Source organism: Mesocricetus auratus, unplaced genomic scaffold, assembly GCF_017639785.1.
Source record: "Mesocricetus auratus isolate SY011 unplaced genomic scaffold, BCM_Maur_2.0 Super-Scaffold_100037, whole genome shotgun sequence".
Taxonomy (NCBI): Eukaryota; Metazoa; Chordata; class Mammalia; order Rodentia; family Cricetidae; genus Mesocricetus; species Mesocricetus auratus.
The window spans coordinates 5,320,360-5,339,804 of record NW_024429215.1 but is presented as its reverse complement, the minus strand read 5'-3'; the positions used below and the strand labels follow the sequence as shown (position 1 = coordinate 5,339,804).

The window sequence follows — 19,445 nt, the reverse complement described above, 5'->3', positions numbered from 1 at the left end:
AGCCCAAAAGTGTCTATCTGAATCTTTGGATAGATTGCTCTAGGTGGTTCTGAAGGGAATTTTGAAGATGCATATTGATTAAGGTCCCCTGCAATAACAGCACATGATATTAACTGCTGAGGCATCAATCCATCTTCTGTAATACTGTCTATCTGTTTATCAAAACATCCCTCTCACCTTCTATGTTCTACTCTTCTAATGCCTAGTATGCATCAGAATCCACTTCCCCAAAAAGGGAAATAATTTTTTTAACTCTGTCTGCAAACAAAGCTCACTGTTTCAAAAATATCTTATATTTTTCTCTCATTACTCAACTGCTCTCAAAGTCATTCATTCACTCAGATATTTACAAAAGAACATTGCATGTATTTTGAACAGTTTTGTGTTTTAAAGCAGAAAAGAATATTTACATTCGTCACTAAAGACCATTGGTTAGGTCTTACAAAATCAGTAACTGAGTGAACGATTATAGGAGACAATGTAGACAACAGTAGTCGAAATGGTACTGCCAGGCAACATCATTAGATATAACAGTTAGAGTCAGTCTACAAGAAATAGGTCTTGCATTACAATTCAATATTTGGTAGATATGACCTAACTATATATTTTTCAGTTAGAATTATTGAAATACTAGTTCTGGAAGATGAGTTTTCCTTGATATTTTGAAGAGATTTTATTTTTCACTGGTTTTAACAAAATTATGTAGCACTTGGGAACGAAGATGCATCCCAGCATCCCAGCACTGGAAGCCAAGATGGAGAGAATTTCCACAGCTACCATGACCTTACCCTTTGTACTATGGTACACAGGGAGGAAAGTGATCCAGACACAGCAGAACAACAGCATGCTGAATGTCAACAACTTGGCTTCATTGAATGTGGTAGGCAGATTCCTGGACAAGAAAGCCACAGTGAAGCTTGCCTGAGCCAGGCAGGCCAGGTATCCCAGGACACAGTAGAAGGCAGTGACTGAACCCTTGCTGCAGACAATGATGATGTGGCCATGCTCAGAGTGAGCATCAACAGTAACAGAGGGAGGAGAAGCTCCCAACCAGACTGAACAGATAATAACTTGGATGAGAGTACAGATGGGAATGATGTAGTTAGGGCCTCCTGAAACCAGGAAGTATCTCATTCTTCTTCCAGGGGCTGTGACTTTGAAAGCCAGAAGCACAGTAACTGTTTTGGCCAGCACAGTGGAAACAGCCATAGTGAATACAGCTGCAAATGTGATTTGCTGCAAGATGCATGTAGCTGAGTTTGGATGGCCAATGAAGAGCAGAGGGCAGAGGAAACAAAAGAAGAGTGAGATGAGCAAGATGTAACTGAGCTTCCGGTTATTGGCCTTCACAACGGGAGTGTCATGGTGCTTGACAAAGAGCACAAGAACCACAGCAGTTAATGCAGAGAAGCACAGGGCCATTAAGGCAAGAGTCATCCCCAGTGGGTCATCATAGTTCAGAAAGGTCACAGCTTTGTGAATGCACTGATTCTGCTCTATGTTGGCAAACTGGTCCTCTGGGCACTTCACACACTGATCCACATCTGAGGGAGAGAGTACTGTATCATTAGTTCACCTTTGTCATTTTTATTGACAGGGTATTTCAATTCCATGTGCAGAACAAGCATTGCAATGCCTACATTTTGTTGTTGAGGATGTCTTTAAAGGACCTTGTTGAATAGGAATGCTTCCATTTCATAATGCTCATTATTTTATGGGTGACATGCAATCATGTGACATGATATTAGTAAAACACAGATTTTGTAGTGCATTCTGGGGGCTTTGAAGAAATGACTTATATTGGTGAATTCACAGAAGTGATATTCATTAACCACATTTTTTCTGAGTCTTTTTAAAATCCCAGATCCCATGGGTTCAGTGCTTCCTGAGGTTTTGTCACCCTTATGAATGCTATGCCCATGAGATATGGAGACTGTGTCCTCTACTGGAGCCAGAACTCTCATACATTTTCTATTTCAAATTTGCTGGCTAATGAGATACACTTAAGAAAGTGCTCAACATCCCTAGCCATCTGGGAAATGCAAATCAAAACAACTGTGAGATACCATCTTACTCCTGTGAAAATGGCTAAAATAAAAAACATCAATGCCAGTTTTGCTGGACAGGATGTGGAGAAAGAAGAACACTCATTCACTGCTGGTGGGAGTCCAACTCGTACAGCCACTTTGGAAATCAGTATAGAGATTCTTTAGGAAAATCACTCTACCACAGGATCCAGCAATTCCACTATTAGACATATACACAAAAGATGCACATTCATACAACAAGGACATCTGTTCAACCATGTTCATAGCAGCATTATTTGTAATGGCCAAAACCTGGAAACAACTTAGATGCCCCTCAACTGAAGAATGAATAGAGAGAGAAAATGTGGTACATTTACACAATAGAGTACTAGTCAGTGGAAAAAAAACAATCGAATCTTAAAATTGTCAGTCAAATGGACAGCACTATAAGAAACCATCCTGACTGAGGTAACCCAGTCACAAAAAGACAAACATGGTTTATACTCACTCAAATATGGATTTTAGACACGAATCGGGAGTGCCAGCATACAATCCCACTATCAGAGAGTCTGGGAAACAGAACTTTAATCCAGCAATGGATGGAAACAGAGGCCGACACCCCCCTAAACACTGAAACGAACTCCCGGAATCCAGTGACAGGACTGGTTTAACCCACAGAAATAGTTGACCTGAAGAAGGGGGAGCTCTTGGACCCCAGATTGATGTCTGGGTGGAAAGGATTGAACTGATCCAGACCTGAATATGGGTGTCAGTAAGGAGGCCTAGTTAATCTATGGGGCCTCGGGTAGTGTTTATCCCTGGAGTACAAATGAACTTTGGCTGCCCATCCCTCAATGAGGGATGCTTTTTTAGCTTGGACTCTTGGGGGAAGGCCTAGACCCTGCCCTGGATGAAATGACAGACTCTGGAGATCCTCCATGGAGGGCCATACCCTCCCTGGGGATTGGAGTGGAGATTGGGTGGGGGTCTGGGGACCTGTTGGGGGGGGGGGCGGGAGAGGAGGGGAGAAGGAGAGGGAGCTGGGATTGACATGTAAAGCAAGCTTGCTTCTAACTTAAATTTAAAAAAATGGAATAAAAAATTTGCTGTCCAAACGCATTGAAATAAATCAACTCTTAATGAAATCAGCAGGTTGTATATATTTATAGGTGTATATTCATATAAAAGTAATATAATATCTGATAAATTTGAAAGTGATTGGGATTATATGAGGTAAGTAGGAAGATGAAAATGAGAGATGAATAATGTTTGAGAAATGCAAAAATAAGAGATATGAATACAGCCTTAGTTCTATCTTCTTGCAGTAACCATAGCAAACTCCCAAGTCTTGTTCAGAAGAAGCTGTAGCCTATCACTGAAAATAAAAACCTCTGTACATACTTAGCACTAGAACACCCCTATATCCTTATTTTGCCACATTTGGAAACAGACTACATCTTCCTTCTTCCCTAATTTCTATGTCTGTGAGACCCAGACTCTGTAAATGTACTCAATGATGAAGTAGATACTGATAAGCAACATGTGAAAGATATTATAAGAGCCCATAAGACCGAATGTTAACACAGGATGTTATGTTACTAGTACCCTATTTACGAGTTGTGACAACCACGATATTGTAATTGTTCTGAATCACTGGATAATCGCAGACAGTGATAGTGGGCTTCCAATATTTTAAGGGGTTCATCTAGAAGAATGTTTTTATTCAGTTAATTTGTTTAATGGTCTGGGAATTTTATTCAACTGTGAGAGAATGTACTACTCTGGCAAAAGACCTCATTTCAGTTCCCATCATAGTGTCAGGTGCCTCCCAACTGTGTGAAACTAACTGCAGAAGCATTGCATGCCTCTCATCAGCACTGTCCCTGATATGCACATAACCACCAACCTCATGATGCACATATAACCAAAGCAATAATATACTTTGATAATTTTTTTATAAATTTCATTATTCTTACTTTTTTACATTTAAACAGTCAATGATACTTTGCTTAATTACTTTGGAATATATTGTGTGACTGCATGGAGTTCCTACTACCACATGGGTCCTGAGGATGAGCTCAGGTCGACAGTGTTAGTGGCAAGGGATTTAAATGCTGAGCCATCTCACTGGCCATGCATATCCCTTTAGGACTTTCATTTCATTATGTAGGATGACAGGAAAAGTAGTGAAAACCCATTAGCCTACCATATATGTATTAGTCAATCCTGAATAAATAATAATTTGACTACTATGGGCTATATCAATGATAATATTTTTTGAATAATTGTGACTAATTCTGTGACATTATTACTGGGTGAGGTACATAAAATATTGGATATACTTTCCATATTATGTGTCAATACTTATCCCAACTTTCCTAGATTTCCAATCAAGTAGAAACTTTGTTAAGAATTCGCTGGTTATTGCATTAGTCTTCTGTTTTATTCGTGGAGTTCCTGAAAATTGAACAAGTAATTTTTTCTCTTAATTAATCTTACAGAGGAGTTGGATTTGATTACAAGCACCAACATATATAGTAGGGGAGATCCATTGCCCTATTCTGTTCTCTGTGGACACCTATGCATACATGGTATGCATAAACTTATGTAGGTACACATACACACAAAATTATTAGAACTATTTGGAAAGATTCAAGAGCCAAATCTAATCTACATGTAATTTTAGAGGAAATTAATCACTAGGAAAGACTTGGTGTTGTCCACACTGCAGATTAATAATCAAAACTATGTCTTTGAGAAAATGCCACCTGCCATGAATTTACAATGAGTCAAGCTGTGAATCCCAGCAAAAGGAGTTTTGCAGAGGTCTTTCAGAGAACTTGTAGTGATGGCCACACCCCCTTGGGCGTGGCCACAGGCAGATGGAAGCAGAAAGAGGGAAGTCTGAGGCGTGGCTTCCCTTTGCCCTTTCTGTTTCTGGTGGGTGAGCCGATCTGGTAGAAAGGGCAGAGAAGCACTGCTGCGGTTCTTTGTATTTTTATGTGAAATTGTTCCCCAATAAACACCCATTTATTATTTATCTTGGGTCTAATGAAATGATTACATCCCTGCCTTCAGAGTTTTATAAAGGGGCTTATTGATCATATTCCTATAAAGCCTAACTTAGGACAATGATATATTATGTTTGTACAGTTCTCACTTAGTTGCCCTTAGCATCCCAGTATGGAGGGTCAGAGGAATGATCAATGTGCGGGATTTATAACTGCCTCAAATACTCACTTGTCTCATTAGAGATTTCATTTTCTGGGCAGGGGCTGCATTTAAAACAGCAGACTGCCATTCCCTCCTGCCAGAATTTTCTGAATCCAGGACCACAATCAGCACTGCACACAGAGGGCGGCATCTGAGGAAAATTAGACACATGGTGATATTAGAAGTATTTTCTACTTCTTTCACTCTTACATAGCATGATTAGATAATAATACACCAACTGTGTGATCACATTATAAAAGTGCAATTTTAAAAAGACATAGAGATGCCAAATAAAAAATTCACTTTTTCAGACTAGTCTGTCACCCTATCTGTGAAGCGTTTTGTTAATTGTTAATGGGCAGTTTTGTCCCTAAGCATGGTTGTATGATAAAAGCAAGCAGAACAAGCCAATTAGCAGTATTGAGATTCCTTTCTGGCCTTCAATGGACTGTAACCCATGAGCCAAAACGACAATTCCCCCTCAATTTACTTATGGTCAGTGTTTGATCACAGCAACCAAATAGCAAACTAGGAACAATGGGGATCTGAACCAAGGGGGAATATCTCCTAACATGTCAGACAGCAAACATTAGCACTGCAAAGCATGACAGAGTGTGAAGTGCAAGGAGCCGAACAGGCAGAGCCCAGTGGATTTTGTGATGAGGAAGTGATGAATTGATGTGTCCTGAGCAAGAGGGTGGGGTGTTTCCCAATGTGGAATGTCCTACGAAGACTACAAATGCAGGGGAACCTGAATAAATGCTAGATTGTTTAAAGTTAATTGGAGGATTTATTAAGTTAAAAATGGACATATCATCTTTGTATTACCATGAACCTGGTGATGGGCATCTATATGTTCCTTTCGAAGGCTCCTGATTCTTTCTTGCTCACTTTGCATCTTGTGTTTGTGTTAACATCTATGTCAAAACCACAGCTTCTCCTCAGCACAGAACCATCTCATGTTCTCCCCAAATACTGAGAACTACAACGCTTCCTTTCCTGTTGTTGTTTTTTGTTGAAACAGGGTCTCAGTGTATTTATTTCATTTGCCCGTCACCTCGTGCAGACCACGCCATATTTCTTTCCTTCATTTTCGTATGTCTCTTCATTTTTTTAAGCTGGATAATATTTTAAGGATGATAAAGAAGAGTGGAGACAGTGCATGTCCTTATCCATTTTCATCTCATTTCAGTTAAGTTAGGGGGTCCATATGGGTCTCTGTCTTGCTTGAACTCACTATGTAGGCCAGGTTGCCTACAAAAACAAAGAGAGTTTCCTGACTTTGTGTCCAAATAGCTTGAATTAAAGGCATGCACCATAACACACACCTGACTCCATCTGATTTGAATGGATATTCTTTGATTTTTCTTTTCATGGTGTACAGTGCTGTAAATATGTTTGCAACAGAAAACCTTAATTATGTCAAGGTGTGTTCCTTCTGTTTTGTCAGGCTTTGTTTCTTTTGTGGCTTTTGTTTTCAATTTGAATGGAAGTTGGACTTTGTTAAGAGTCCTTTCTATATAATTGTAGATAATAATTAAATCCTATTCTTGTGTTTCTTTGTGTCACATATTGTTCTTAACTTCTGTGTATATTAAATCATGCTTGCATCCTTGGAATGAAGTCATCTTCTGTTGTGTTCTTGAGATCTCTTGGGAGGTGTTTATTCAGAATTATTACATCCATGTCCACCTAAGAGATTGTTCTCTAGATTTACTTTTTTCAATTTCCAATTATAGCAATGCTTTCCCCCTTAATAGAAGGTTTCTCACATATTTTCTCCATGAAGGTAACAAAGGAATGCTTGCTTTTTAAGCCAATTTCATTGTCTGTGCATGTGGATTAGAAAATGTGACCAGTAGCATTCAATACTTATTGAAAACTATTTGTCAACTATTGTCCTTTAATTGCTATTTCAATATTTTATACTGTTCCAATAGCTGATTAACTGTTGTCCCGGTGCTGGCTATATGTTCCTTTGACCTCTTGTGTTTATCTTGCTTTTTATTAAGGAATTCTTCCAGTGTTTTCATGTTTTCATTAGCTAAGCATTCTGTAACAGTTTTTGTTATTGGACTTTGTTCTGTCTCCTTCTATAATTAGTGGTAATTTTACTTGGTGTAGAAATCAGGGTTGGCAGCACATATTCTTTAAGTATTTGAAATATACCACTTTTATTCTCCTCTTTTAAGAGTATTCTCAGTAGAATCTCCTGTTATCCAGATGGAGCCTTTCTATGTCTGGGGCTTCTCTCCTGTAGCCCTCAATTTTCGTTCTTTTTTTTCAAAGTAATTTTAAATAAAATATTTCAAGGGCTCCTTCTTCTCTAATGTTAATTCTTTACTATTTAAAGCACTGTTTTATCTAGATGGCCTCATATAATGCTGTATTGGGGAAACAAAACCTACATTTTACTGGATAAAATGTTGATGAAATTAATGTAGCCTCGTCCTCTTGCACCCATGGCTTGTGACTTTGATCTTAAGTCAAATTGACTTGATTTCCTAGGTTTTTCTTTTTTTGTATTATTTTTTGTCATCGTTTGAATTTTCTACTATTATTCCAGTTCTTCAAGTCTTCCATCCTGTCTTCAATTTAAAATATTCCCTTGATGTGAATTTTAACTGAGATTTTTATTTGATTTTTTTGCTTTACATTTATATATTTTAGTTTGAACTTTTTTTGTACCTTTCTTCAAATCCTTTGTCATCTGATCATTGTGTGTCTAATTGCATGCAAGTTTTTGTGATCTCATTGTTTCTCCAAGAAGTGATTTGTGTCGTCTTTAATTTTTCTGGAATACTCTTGTAAGTATTCTTTTTAAATTCCTTATTTAGAAGGTCATTGAGCAGATTCTCCTTTAAGTCTATGGCTGTAAGATTTGGAGTCGTGGCTTTGATATCTTCCTGTCTATGTGTTAGTTGTTTGTTCCTGCATTGTAAGTTGCCTTTCTGGGAGCAGAACTCTGGTTGAATTGATTTTAATCCCTAGTACTCTTCCAGTGGATTTTTTGCAATGCTCAAGTGAGGTGTGGTTAGAACAGACATGAAATTTCGTTGCTGCCCTCTGAATGGATATGTAGATCAGTAGCCACACCTTCGGCATATATTTTCTTTTCCCTGAGAATGATCCTTCTCACACTCATGGAAAGATCATGCTTGAAGACTTTCCTGAAGTTAAATCCTTTCAAAATAAACCTACTTTGTACTAGGGAGATTGAATTGAATACCTTAAAGCCACCTAAAGACTTCATCCTTTTAATAAGCCATGATGAATAATGGGGATATTTCATTTACAAATTTCCCTCAAACTGATTTTTTTTACTACCAACGCTCCAAATACCAACACACTTTCTTATTAGTTTGAGTGAACTATGAAATAATTAATGGGAGCAAGCAAGGTGTTCCTAGTGAGAAATTTTCTTTTATAGTGTATGATTCATAGCTGGAGACATGACTCAGTGCTCGGTAACAATTCTTGCTCATGAGCAGAAGTCAAGTTTGATTTGTAGCAGCTGCTGTGTGGAACCTAGCTTTTTCCTGTTTCCAGGGACCCAAATAATTCTTCTGTCATCCATATGAACCATACAGACAGCAGTTGCATGCATACATGAGTACAAAACACCCATACCCACAAAAAAGAAAAAAGAAATGAAAAGCCAGGTAGTAATTCAGAGAATATTAATATGGATACTGAAAATATTAATTTATCATTAGAGGTTAAAAGTATTAAAACAAAAGTAAATAATAAAAATTCATGACTTGCATATTTTTAATTTACTCCATCCTAACAAGAGCCTACCTTTTCAACATCTATGCCCAAGATTCATCATATGGGAGGAAATCACTGTACTGTAATCAGCATGGTACCAAGAGAATATTGCTCACTTTATTGAAAATAATATTAAATAATTTTACTACTGGTTTATATTCATATGTAAAACCAGAAATAAGTTCAGATGTATGCATGTTGGAAATCTTCAAAAGATTAATAAAGTATCACATCAACAAGGCAAAAAGAAGAAACATAAAGTAGCAGGCTGGATTTTGGATCATAATATGACGATTTATTACTTTAAGTCACAAGGAAACACAAATGGTCCCACTTGGCAGTGTTATTGCTGTGCAATGGAAATCAGTACAATTTGGTCACACCCACCTGTCTACTTCCTGTGACCCACTCTATGATGTCTTCATATACATGGAGCTGTTGACCATGTGGAAAATATGGGCTATACTTTCCTACCTTCACCTTAAATCTAACTCCATGTGGGGAATTCCAAATCTGGAAAATGTCATACTCTTCCTGTTGTTCTTCTTTTTGGTTCATATTCACTCTGTCCCCAACAGGATTAGTGAAGTGGGTCTTCTTCAGAAATGAGTTCAGCTGAAAGACAGGCAACATCTTATAATGTATGTGTCCTTCCTTGAAATATAAAAAACTTTCTGAGTTTTTCTTAAATGCAACATTATTGAAGGTGACCAGGGGAGAAATATATCGCTGAAAGTAAATGGATTAAAAAATTGTCATAATTTTCCTAGAATTTTAGTTCCCTCAGAGGAGACTGCCAAACACAAACAGAGACATACATGGATGCATACACCAAACAGAGGGATGCAACACATTCACAAACACAAGAGAGAGAGAGAGACTCATATCCATCCAGAGAGCCCTCTAATACTTATACATATGCAAGCAAACACAGACAGGCATATTCATCCAGATGTACATACAAAAACACAGGAAACACATACACAGAACACACATGTACACAAATACAGGGGAAAGCACACAGATACAAACACCAACAGAGAGAGGCATTTAAAAAAGGAAAAAATTGTGCTCACATCAAAAGACAGACAGACACAAAGCATATATACACATGTGTAAGCACATAGACAGAAACATATAAATACACATATAAGCTCATGCAAACACATCCGCCGCCAAATACACACAGGAAAAACAAAACACCCATCCAGAAACACACAGACAAATTTATTATCAATTCCACAGGAAGATAGTCATAAAACATATATATTAACACATATATAGGCACAGATGACCAGAAAAACACATGCACACATAAGGAGTGAGAAACCTCCAGTCACACATATGAATACACATGTACTGATCTGAATCATGTGGGGGAAGAATAAATTGAGAACACGTATGTAATCACTGATTGCAACATACCTGATGATTAGTGTACAAAGAACTCATATAATGATACAGGGTATTCATGAGAGAGGATTAATAATGTTTACAGCATTTGACCAGCAGTGATGATATTCAGATGTTCAATACCAAAATCACTGGTTGTCCTTGATACATTTTGCCTTCTCTTCCATTGCCATTGCACTAGAGATTTCTACCAAACTCTAGATTTACTCCCTCAACATAAAAAACAATTGCCCAGACCCTTTTCTATTTTGGGAAATACCACTTAGTCCATTGAGTTTGGGCATCTAAAAGACTCCTAAAGAGATGACAGTGCTGACACCAAATTTCATCCAGAAGAAAAAATACTACCTTCCAGCAGCTAGAACCATGTCCTTTCCCATTGTCCATCGGCTGAGCATCTACTTGTTGAAGATCAATCTCATGCAGGGCATGGACCACAGCATACACAGCATTGTATATGTCATAACTGTCATCAGTAAAGGCCATGTCAAAAGTCCTCACCAGTAGCCATTCCTTAGTCACATTCAATGAGTAGTTCTTTAGTGTCTGACAGTTGGATGTGAAGACTTCACAGTTAAAGTTCATCCACTCCAGCCTTGCAAGGTATTCATCTGTGTACTTGAGAGGGTTCATTGTCTGGACAAAATTTTTAAAACCAGTAGCCTTACCATGATGGTGTGCAAAAGCTAGAGTCATTTGTGATGAGTCAAGCATGAAGTCTCTTTTGCTTGTAGTCACAGCCCACTGTGAGGTGATGACCCATATTCTCTGTAAACCTCTGGACTCCCACATTCGAAAGCTCACAGCAAGAGTACTGTCTGTGTTACCATAAATGATAACAACTTTTGTGGATGATGTCTTGATTCGGTTATAATACACTTCAGCTCTTGACATGTATAGCTGCATGTTGATTGGAATCATATTTACAAAGGCAAAGCAGATTGTATTTTTTTCCAACTTTCTTCTTAAATATGAGAGAAATTGGGTGCCCTGATCATTGTCTGAGATGACCATCCCTACCCAGTTCCAGTTGAAGTGAAATATGACGTCAACCATGGCCAAGGCCAGAGATGTGTCCTTGGGGGCCATCTGATACAGATAGGGAAATTTTTCATGATCACTCAGTATTGGATGGAAGGATCCGTACGTAAGCTGAATGACCTAGGATGCAGGGAGCAGCATGAGGTACCATCCACTCCTAAGAACTTGTGAAGACATTGTTTTTCTGCAAAGAATTTTATAACCACACCCTTCCCTAATCCCCTTAGCTATTACTTCTTCCCTCTTCTCTATTCAAATGAGGAAATGTCAAAGGCCCATCTGTTTCTGAATAGTATTCATGAACTACATAAATTGATATTAATGTAAGGCTAGTCCCCTCCTAACACAGTTTTTAGTCTCTGTGAAAGGTACCAATGAGGACACCATTTTCATTAAACCCAGCCCATAAAACTCTTACCTGTTGGGATTTGTAGAGGTCCAGGTATGCCACAAGTATTGCAGATGCTTCCCAGTTTGGTCCCGTAAGTGTCACATGACATATGATATCTTCATTACAGCAATAATTAGGGAAAAAACCAGGATCTCGTACCACAATTTCACTGAGACTGTACAATTGAGACAGACTCATGCAATTATCTTCATAGTATTTAAATACTAAAGATTTATTTGGTAATAGATCAGGGTTCCTGTTGATCTCATCCAGGGTAAAAGCTAATGCCAAAGCAAACCTGTAGTTCTCAGTTGGTGTTCTGTAAAAGGGTACAGTGTTTAATATGGACAGAGATAAATGCATGATTATTTGTAGTCAATACAAGGACTATCTTGTACTGAACAGTTTCCCCAACCTCCCTCAAATATTGAAACAAATATCTTCTGATGTGAGGTTGGAAAGATATAGGAATCTGAAAGCTTTCAAAAGCTTTCAAGTCCACGGGGCTGGATTTCCCACAAATGAGATGTGCTAGTGGCAAATTCCACAGAAAACATTTGCCATCTTTGGTTTGTGAATGCTTCCTCAGAATGTATAGAGAGGACACAGGCTTTGACCAAAGAGTTAACATGACCATCTTCATTTTGAAAGTATTGAGTAACATAAAAAACACATGATACGCTTGCTAAAGAGTTCATATTATTTTCTTTTCCTTTCGGGTTGGCTTATTTATTTCCACAATGCACAAAGAAGTCCCGAATGTTTACAATTCTTTACTTGCTTTTTTTTTAAAGAAAAGCCCTAGAGTATCAAATGTTTTTTTTTTTTTAAACTTTTAACTGAATTATTTTAAATTACGACAACGATAGAATGTGTCAGTCAATAAAAATTCCAAACTGATAAACCTTTAGAGAAAGAACGAACCATCACGGGACCTCATCACATTTCACAGCTGTTCAGGCTGTGCAACTGTCTCTAACGCTAGTGCCATAACCAGCTACTCACATTCAGAAAGCAGGCGTTCCTGTAACCTCACACGCTGAGGCCTAAAGCCATGTTTACCAACCTTTTCATTAATCCAAAGACCTTCCACAATGGCAACTGAACTGAAAACTCCAGGAAAATTAGCTAGCCTTTGACAAGTCCACAGTCCTCTGATTTATAGAGCACAGACATCTTGTAACTATACAGCTATACCAACTTATAAGCAACTAATAAATTTTAAATTGTTAGTAATAAAGTTATAAATAGTTTACTTTCTCCTTTACCTTATAATTTTTATATTCATGCATCTCATTTATCTGTTTAGTAGAATATTAATTTCTGGATTTAAATATGAATAAGCATAAAATAAAACAGATGAGTGTGGATAAAACAGCTGAATTTTACTAGATGTCTAAGACAATTAAAGCTATTAACTAGGAGACAAAATCAATCTAAGGTGAACATGGAAAAAGTTGGATTTGACTTTAGGTTCTTCTTAGTTTGACCTGTCAAGTACACATGAACATTCATGGCCTAAATTCTGAATGTTTATGTGCCAAAAACTGTGTCACAAATGGAATGTCATTACTTGAAGAAAGGTCCCTCTAATGCGAAACTTTACAAGATGTGCAATCTGGAGTGATAAGCAATCACATTAACAAAGTTTTAACACCTAGTCAAAAATATATATATGTATATTTACGCATAAATAATAACCTCTAAGGAACTTGAGTGTAAATGACAACCCTATCACCAGAAGAACCTGGGCTAGCCCTGCCGCCGCGCTAATCAAAAGGTCACATCACATCACTTAGTTCATCACTAGACTATGTTCTGTTATCTGAGGATCACAGTAGATCCCACTTTAAGCTGTCATACTTAATGTACTCAAGGTATGTGCAGTAGTCAAGCTGCTCTTAACATCTAAGAGTTAGGTGGCACCAACACCCTTCCCTTAAGCTCTTTAATTTTCACTCACAAATCCAGGGTTACAACTGGCTCTTCCACTTAATCCCTGTCTGTTATGATGGCTGCTGTGTAACTGTTATTCAACATTATGTTTCTAGTTCTGCCAAATAATTCTTATTATCTTTATCAACTCTAGGTTTCTTTTTAGAACTCTGGAACAATATGAACACATTAACAATATTTTTAATTTTGTCTTCCAAATACAATAGAATTTTGATATAGGATGTTAAGATAATTCAGCTACTAGACGATGATCTCCGTTTATATAATACATACTTTACAAAGAGGTTTCACTGAATTTTTCTTTAGTGAGGTGAGTTTCAACTGTTTTAAAAACAGTTAATGTTCTAAACAGTAAGTTAGCTCATCGCTTGTGTGTGAATGTAAAGTATGCCCTTTATGAGAGTATCTGAAGTCAAAAACAAAACATGAGGCAGATGGTTACTAAAAATAAAGATAACAGGTACACTGAGCAATAAGCTTTCACCTACTCAGTTTTCTTATTATTTAGTATAAAGACCATTACTTGACTCATTAGATTGGTCAAGGCAAGACATTTGAACTACACGATAGGATTCTAAAAGCAGTTGGTTTTGTTCCTGATAATCAATCAATCAATCAATCTCTCTCTCTCACACATGCACATGCATGCACACACACACACACTCTCTCTCACTCTCTCTCTCTCTCACACACACACACACTCACACACAGTAGAGTACTTTGGATATTGGATTTCCCCCCATAATCCTGTTTAATTTACTGTTCACAATCTGCAGTGTTCTGAAAACTATATATTAAGCATAGCCAAATTAGAGCTATCTGATAAACTTTTATAAATTATTTGGGAACTTCAGTATTTTCCCCAAGAAAACTAAGGTTAAACTGTAAAAAAAATGAAAATTCATATAAAACTGCAAGCTTAACACACATCTTGAAAAAAACTCAAGTTGTAATTCAATTCTGTACTTTCTCAAACATGACCAAGAAAAGAGTTACAAGTAGTAATGCCAAGTCAAGAAGAAACTATTAAGGGTGGGTTCGGGGATGCTACACAGTATCATTGCATTGCACTCCATGTATATGCAGAATTCAGCATGTGCCAGCAATGGGAAAACTATCTTGCACTGAGGTTTTCCAACGAACCTGCCAAGAAACATCTGGTCTGTACTAACAGCTTGCTGTCTTCAGTACAGGCCTTCATAATGTCAGTCATGCTGCTCTTGCAAAATCCCTTAGTGTAAAACAGTTTTCAGTGCCACAGGTAGGGCTATGACCGATGATGTGGGATTGAATCCATATGCACATTGAGTTTCATCTCATTGGCAAGAATTTGAACAAGTTGTTGCATAGACGGAAGATGACCAGATTCCAGCTTAGACCATACCGGCACATCATTTAACGTTATCTCAAATGCACCTGTTGACATACACTGGTTCTCAATCATGTTGCTCAAGAAGAAAACCATCTTACATGCATAAACCTTATTTTCTTGGCCCCACTGCCAGATGCTAGGAGCTTGCATGCCGAGAAAAGCAAAAGGATCCTTGCCAACAATTATTAAACCTATTAATACTAGTTTGAAGATTGACAGGAAAGATGCTATATGTCTATAAATCGGTTGAGGGAGGTAATTCTCTCCTTCAGTTCGGATGTCTGGATACCGCTGGCTAATAACCCACATGTACTCCTCAAACACCCGTCTATACCCTCAGGATACACATATCTGGAACTTGAGCAGCGGCCCCGTGGCGTACTGCATCTTTAACCGCCAGGTTGGCAGAGGCCTCGTCGCGGGCCGCCTCCGCCACCAGGACAAGCAGCAGGAGCCTCATCATAGGGGGCACAGACACCGCGGCCGCCGCCTCCTCCTCCTCGCCCTATATTATTTCCTTATGAAAATTACTTAATTGGCTAAGGTTGACAAAGAATCACAGATGAGTACGCTATAGTCTTTATGGGACAACACTTGGGTATGGACTTACAGTTTATGATAATTAGTGGACAACATAGTTAACATATACTCTCGTGTCCATCTTCATCTTGCTCTTTCTTTTCTTTCAGGCAATAAAATCTTTTTTAATATTTGTTTTAAAATTAATTCAAGAACCAAAGATGTACTTGGTAAAAGATGTATATGTCTGCATCCATCTGTGTGTTTGCCAAGATTTCGAATTACAGTTTAGTCTGGTCTCAAATGCAAATTAAAGGCATGTGCCTCCACTGCAGTATTGTTCAACTATTTCATGTTTACACAGGCATGTCATATATTCACCCTGAGAATACCTGACCACCACGTTTTTTTCCTACTAGATAACATCTTTTGACTACTTTTGCAGTTTCACTGACACAGCACCAGCCTCCTACTGAGATTTGTACTGTCAGTATTACACATTTTTAAACAAGAAGAATAAAAAGGGTAAAATGTGTGGGAAGGTTTAATTGTTTTGTAATAAAAATGAGCAAATCAGTTGGAAGAGAACATTAGCATGTTGTGTTTATGTTCATGGGAAGAAGAATAACTCATATTTCTTCCTAGTCATTTCATATATTCTGACCAACACACATCAAACAAACTCCTTTGTTCTGAATGATTTACTCAGAGTTAAATACAATCTATTTCCATTTAGAAACTGTATCTTTCTCATGTCTCTGTATATAAAAGAGAAACTTTAAAATATTCCTTATCGCCTCAAAGAAAAGTATTATTGAAATTCAATAAAAGGCTAAGGAATTTAAGACTAGAACTTGTGCAACTGAAATACTAATCTCACCACACTAAAGTTGAGAAAGATTAGTGACTTGGGCTATCATATTGCCTATTGATCTAAAGTGTTGTGTTTTAAGACAGCTGCCTGCATTCCACAAAATCAACATGTGTATAGTGCGTATATTGCAGCTATAATTGGTAAAATATTATATATATAATTGGTAAAAATATTAAGAAAGAAACATAACAGGTAAGTGTGATATAAGTGTCAGAGAATAAACAACTTAGACATAAACAGAAAAGACTCTTAAAAAACAGCAAAGATAAGCTACCAGGTTACTAGCTCCTTTATCCGTGGTCTCAAGTGTTCCTAAATATCATATGCCACAGCTGTCACTCAGGCAAGTGACAAGGGAAGTAACCAGCCATCACTATTTTAGTCTCGGTTTTCAAAGAATACGAAGAAATCATTTACAATCCATACATTCCTTCCATAAAGTAAAGGGAGAGAGGGGAACTGGACGTTGTAAGACTTAAAAGCTAGGGGTGACTCATGTATATAAATGAGCCATGGAGAAATAGGAACAAATATGGACCTCATAGTCAACAGGTCTCCTCTTTCCATTCTTCTGTCAAGTTCAGAAGGCAGAGTGACCACATGCAAGAATTTTGAGGGAATAACTTATTGAAATTGTATGGGTTTTTTTTTTTGATGACACATTACTGGCTCCTGTGCTATAGACAATGTCAAGAGAAGGATCCTTGTGATGGATCATGGTAGAGACTGCTTGCTTCACTCCATCTTGAGCCTTGTAAATGCACTGCTAACTGGAAGAAAAACAGAACACACTGGGCAAACTAAAAAAAATTGCGATATACAAATGAGTCTCTAAAAGAATTTGGAGTCATTTCTTGGTGTGGAGGTTGAGAGAATGAGACAGAAAACTCAAGACCCGTCACGAAAGATTCATGACTTTTACACGGAAAATAACAAAACACTTACTGTATATTCAAAATATTCCGGAAATACTCTTTCTCCACTGACCCCTGCACTGTCTTGGGGAAGAAGACACAACCTGTCTTCAAGTCTCCATCCGTGTCTTCATTCTGTTTCATTTTCCACAAACACCAGGGATGAATGACCCTGGCCAGGGGAAGTGGAATGTTCAGGAGAAAGAAGAGGAAAATCAAAATTAACATCTCTGTCCTGTGCTACACCAGTGCAATGTGAATTGTGAAGTGCCATGTAGATAAGCCCATTAAATGGTTACCCACTTATTCCTACCTGCTTTTATTTCTTGGCCAAATGAGAGGCTATTTTTGAAGCCATGATTCCTTTTCCCCCAGGTGTTTCATCACTCCTGGAGGAGTTCTGGACACTCTTCCCTGGGGCTCTGCAGCTGAGGTTCACTGTCCATATGAAAAACATGGATAGATACGTACATATGGGCATAGTTCAGTCTCTTGTTCTATGACATCACCCTTGTTTGTGTATATAAGGCCCCTGGAAAGAAGACGTTTTGAGAAAACTTGGTCTCAAAACTACCTGGATTTTTGTGAACACCATTAAAAACGATGTCAGTGGATTTGCTTTGATGATTCACAGTGAATCCAAAAGTAATGGTTCAAGAAGAACACAGAAAGTCAGAATTCATGGGTGCACATTGGGCATTACATCACCAAGTGCATGACAGGGTGAGTAAGCCTAATTTGTTTAGCATCTGAGATCCACAAAGTTCACAGTGTGGCCCATGTTACACCAGTGACAAGGAGAAAATATCCACCCAAAACCTGGGCTTTTATTGTGTGGACAACCAATAAGCAGGTCAAATCCCAAAATTTCCTGAATACTCTTGTATCCAAAACTATCCAGTTCATCACCGAGTCATAGTTCATTTACATGTTAAATGTTGATTTTTGAATATTCAACAGTATTCAGAGAAAAAAAACTAGATCTTTGTGCCTTATTTCCAATACTACTTAAGACCTATCACTCCTCCACCCAACCAGTCATTATTAATGAGGAGCTGAACTGAGGATTTGGGTTTCAAACCAAGATCTCACTCACTGATCCTCAGTTTTCACAGACACGCTGTGACGATCAATTTTTTTCTACTTCATCTTTGGTTTCCTACATTGTTTTCTCATTGATATTCCAGTAGTGGCTTGAAGAAGTCTTGGGCTGAGTATCTTAAAAGCAAATAATACGTGTGAAGTGACCCTGTGTTGAATGTGTAAACTCATGGCACTGTCCTAGTCAACTGACTACTCTAGGTTTCATTTTAGAATCTTAATTGTTGGTGAGAAGGTATAATTCTTCCCACTGACTTAACATGGTACTCCATTTCCAATTTTGTCAAGACTTTTCAATGTTCAAACAATAGCTCCCTTTCTTTGTGTAAAATATGTGCATGTGACACACACACACAGACAAGCAAACAGACCAATAGACCAACAGACACACTCTGTTGCATCTAGAGTTAGTGGAAAGCCTTAATTTCCCTTGTTGGACTCAATAATTTAACAGGATTAGTTCCTGTTCCATCACCTATTCCTGCTAATGATATCATTTAATTCTTCCAGGGCTGAGGGCAACTATATTATATGTATATAACCTCTGCATGCCTTTTATCTGACTTCTAATATATCTATTAAAAGCATGAACCCAGTAATATTATTCATTTAATTTTATCTTTTGTTTTAAAAATTTGTGAATTACATAGTATTTATTTTTAAAACTTCCATATAATTGGTTACTTGACAGTTAAAAATCAATGTGTATATATTTAAGTGAGATAATTTGTTGAATAAAAGTTTCAAAATTCTAAGAATGCATTGTAAATAGCAATAATGACTATGTATGTGTGAAGTTAAATAACAATTTAAAATGGTATCGTTTCTTTATTTGTTCATTTGTTTGTGAGCA

The 19,445-nt window shown here is 37.6% G+C and overlaps 1 protein-coding gene and 1 pseudogene across 1 annotated transcript; both read right to left on the bottom strand.

Moving 5' to 3' along the window:
• Window positions 1–566: 566 nt before the first annotated feature.
• LOC101830020 (vomeronasal type-2 receptor 116) lies at window positions 567–17,719 on the bottom strand. Its single transcript, XM_040733829.1, is given in 7 exon segments — window positions 567–674; window positions 676–1,544; window positions 5,268–5,391; window positions 9,399–9,626; window positions 10,773–11,585; window positions 11,884–12,175; window positions 17,523–17,719. Coding segments are annotated over 7 exon segments (2,631 nt in total).
• LOC101836659 lies at window positions 14,954–15,644 on the bottom strand (annotated as a pseudogene).
• Window positions 17,720–19,445: the final 1,726 nt, after the last annotated feature.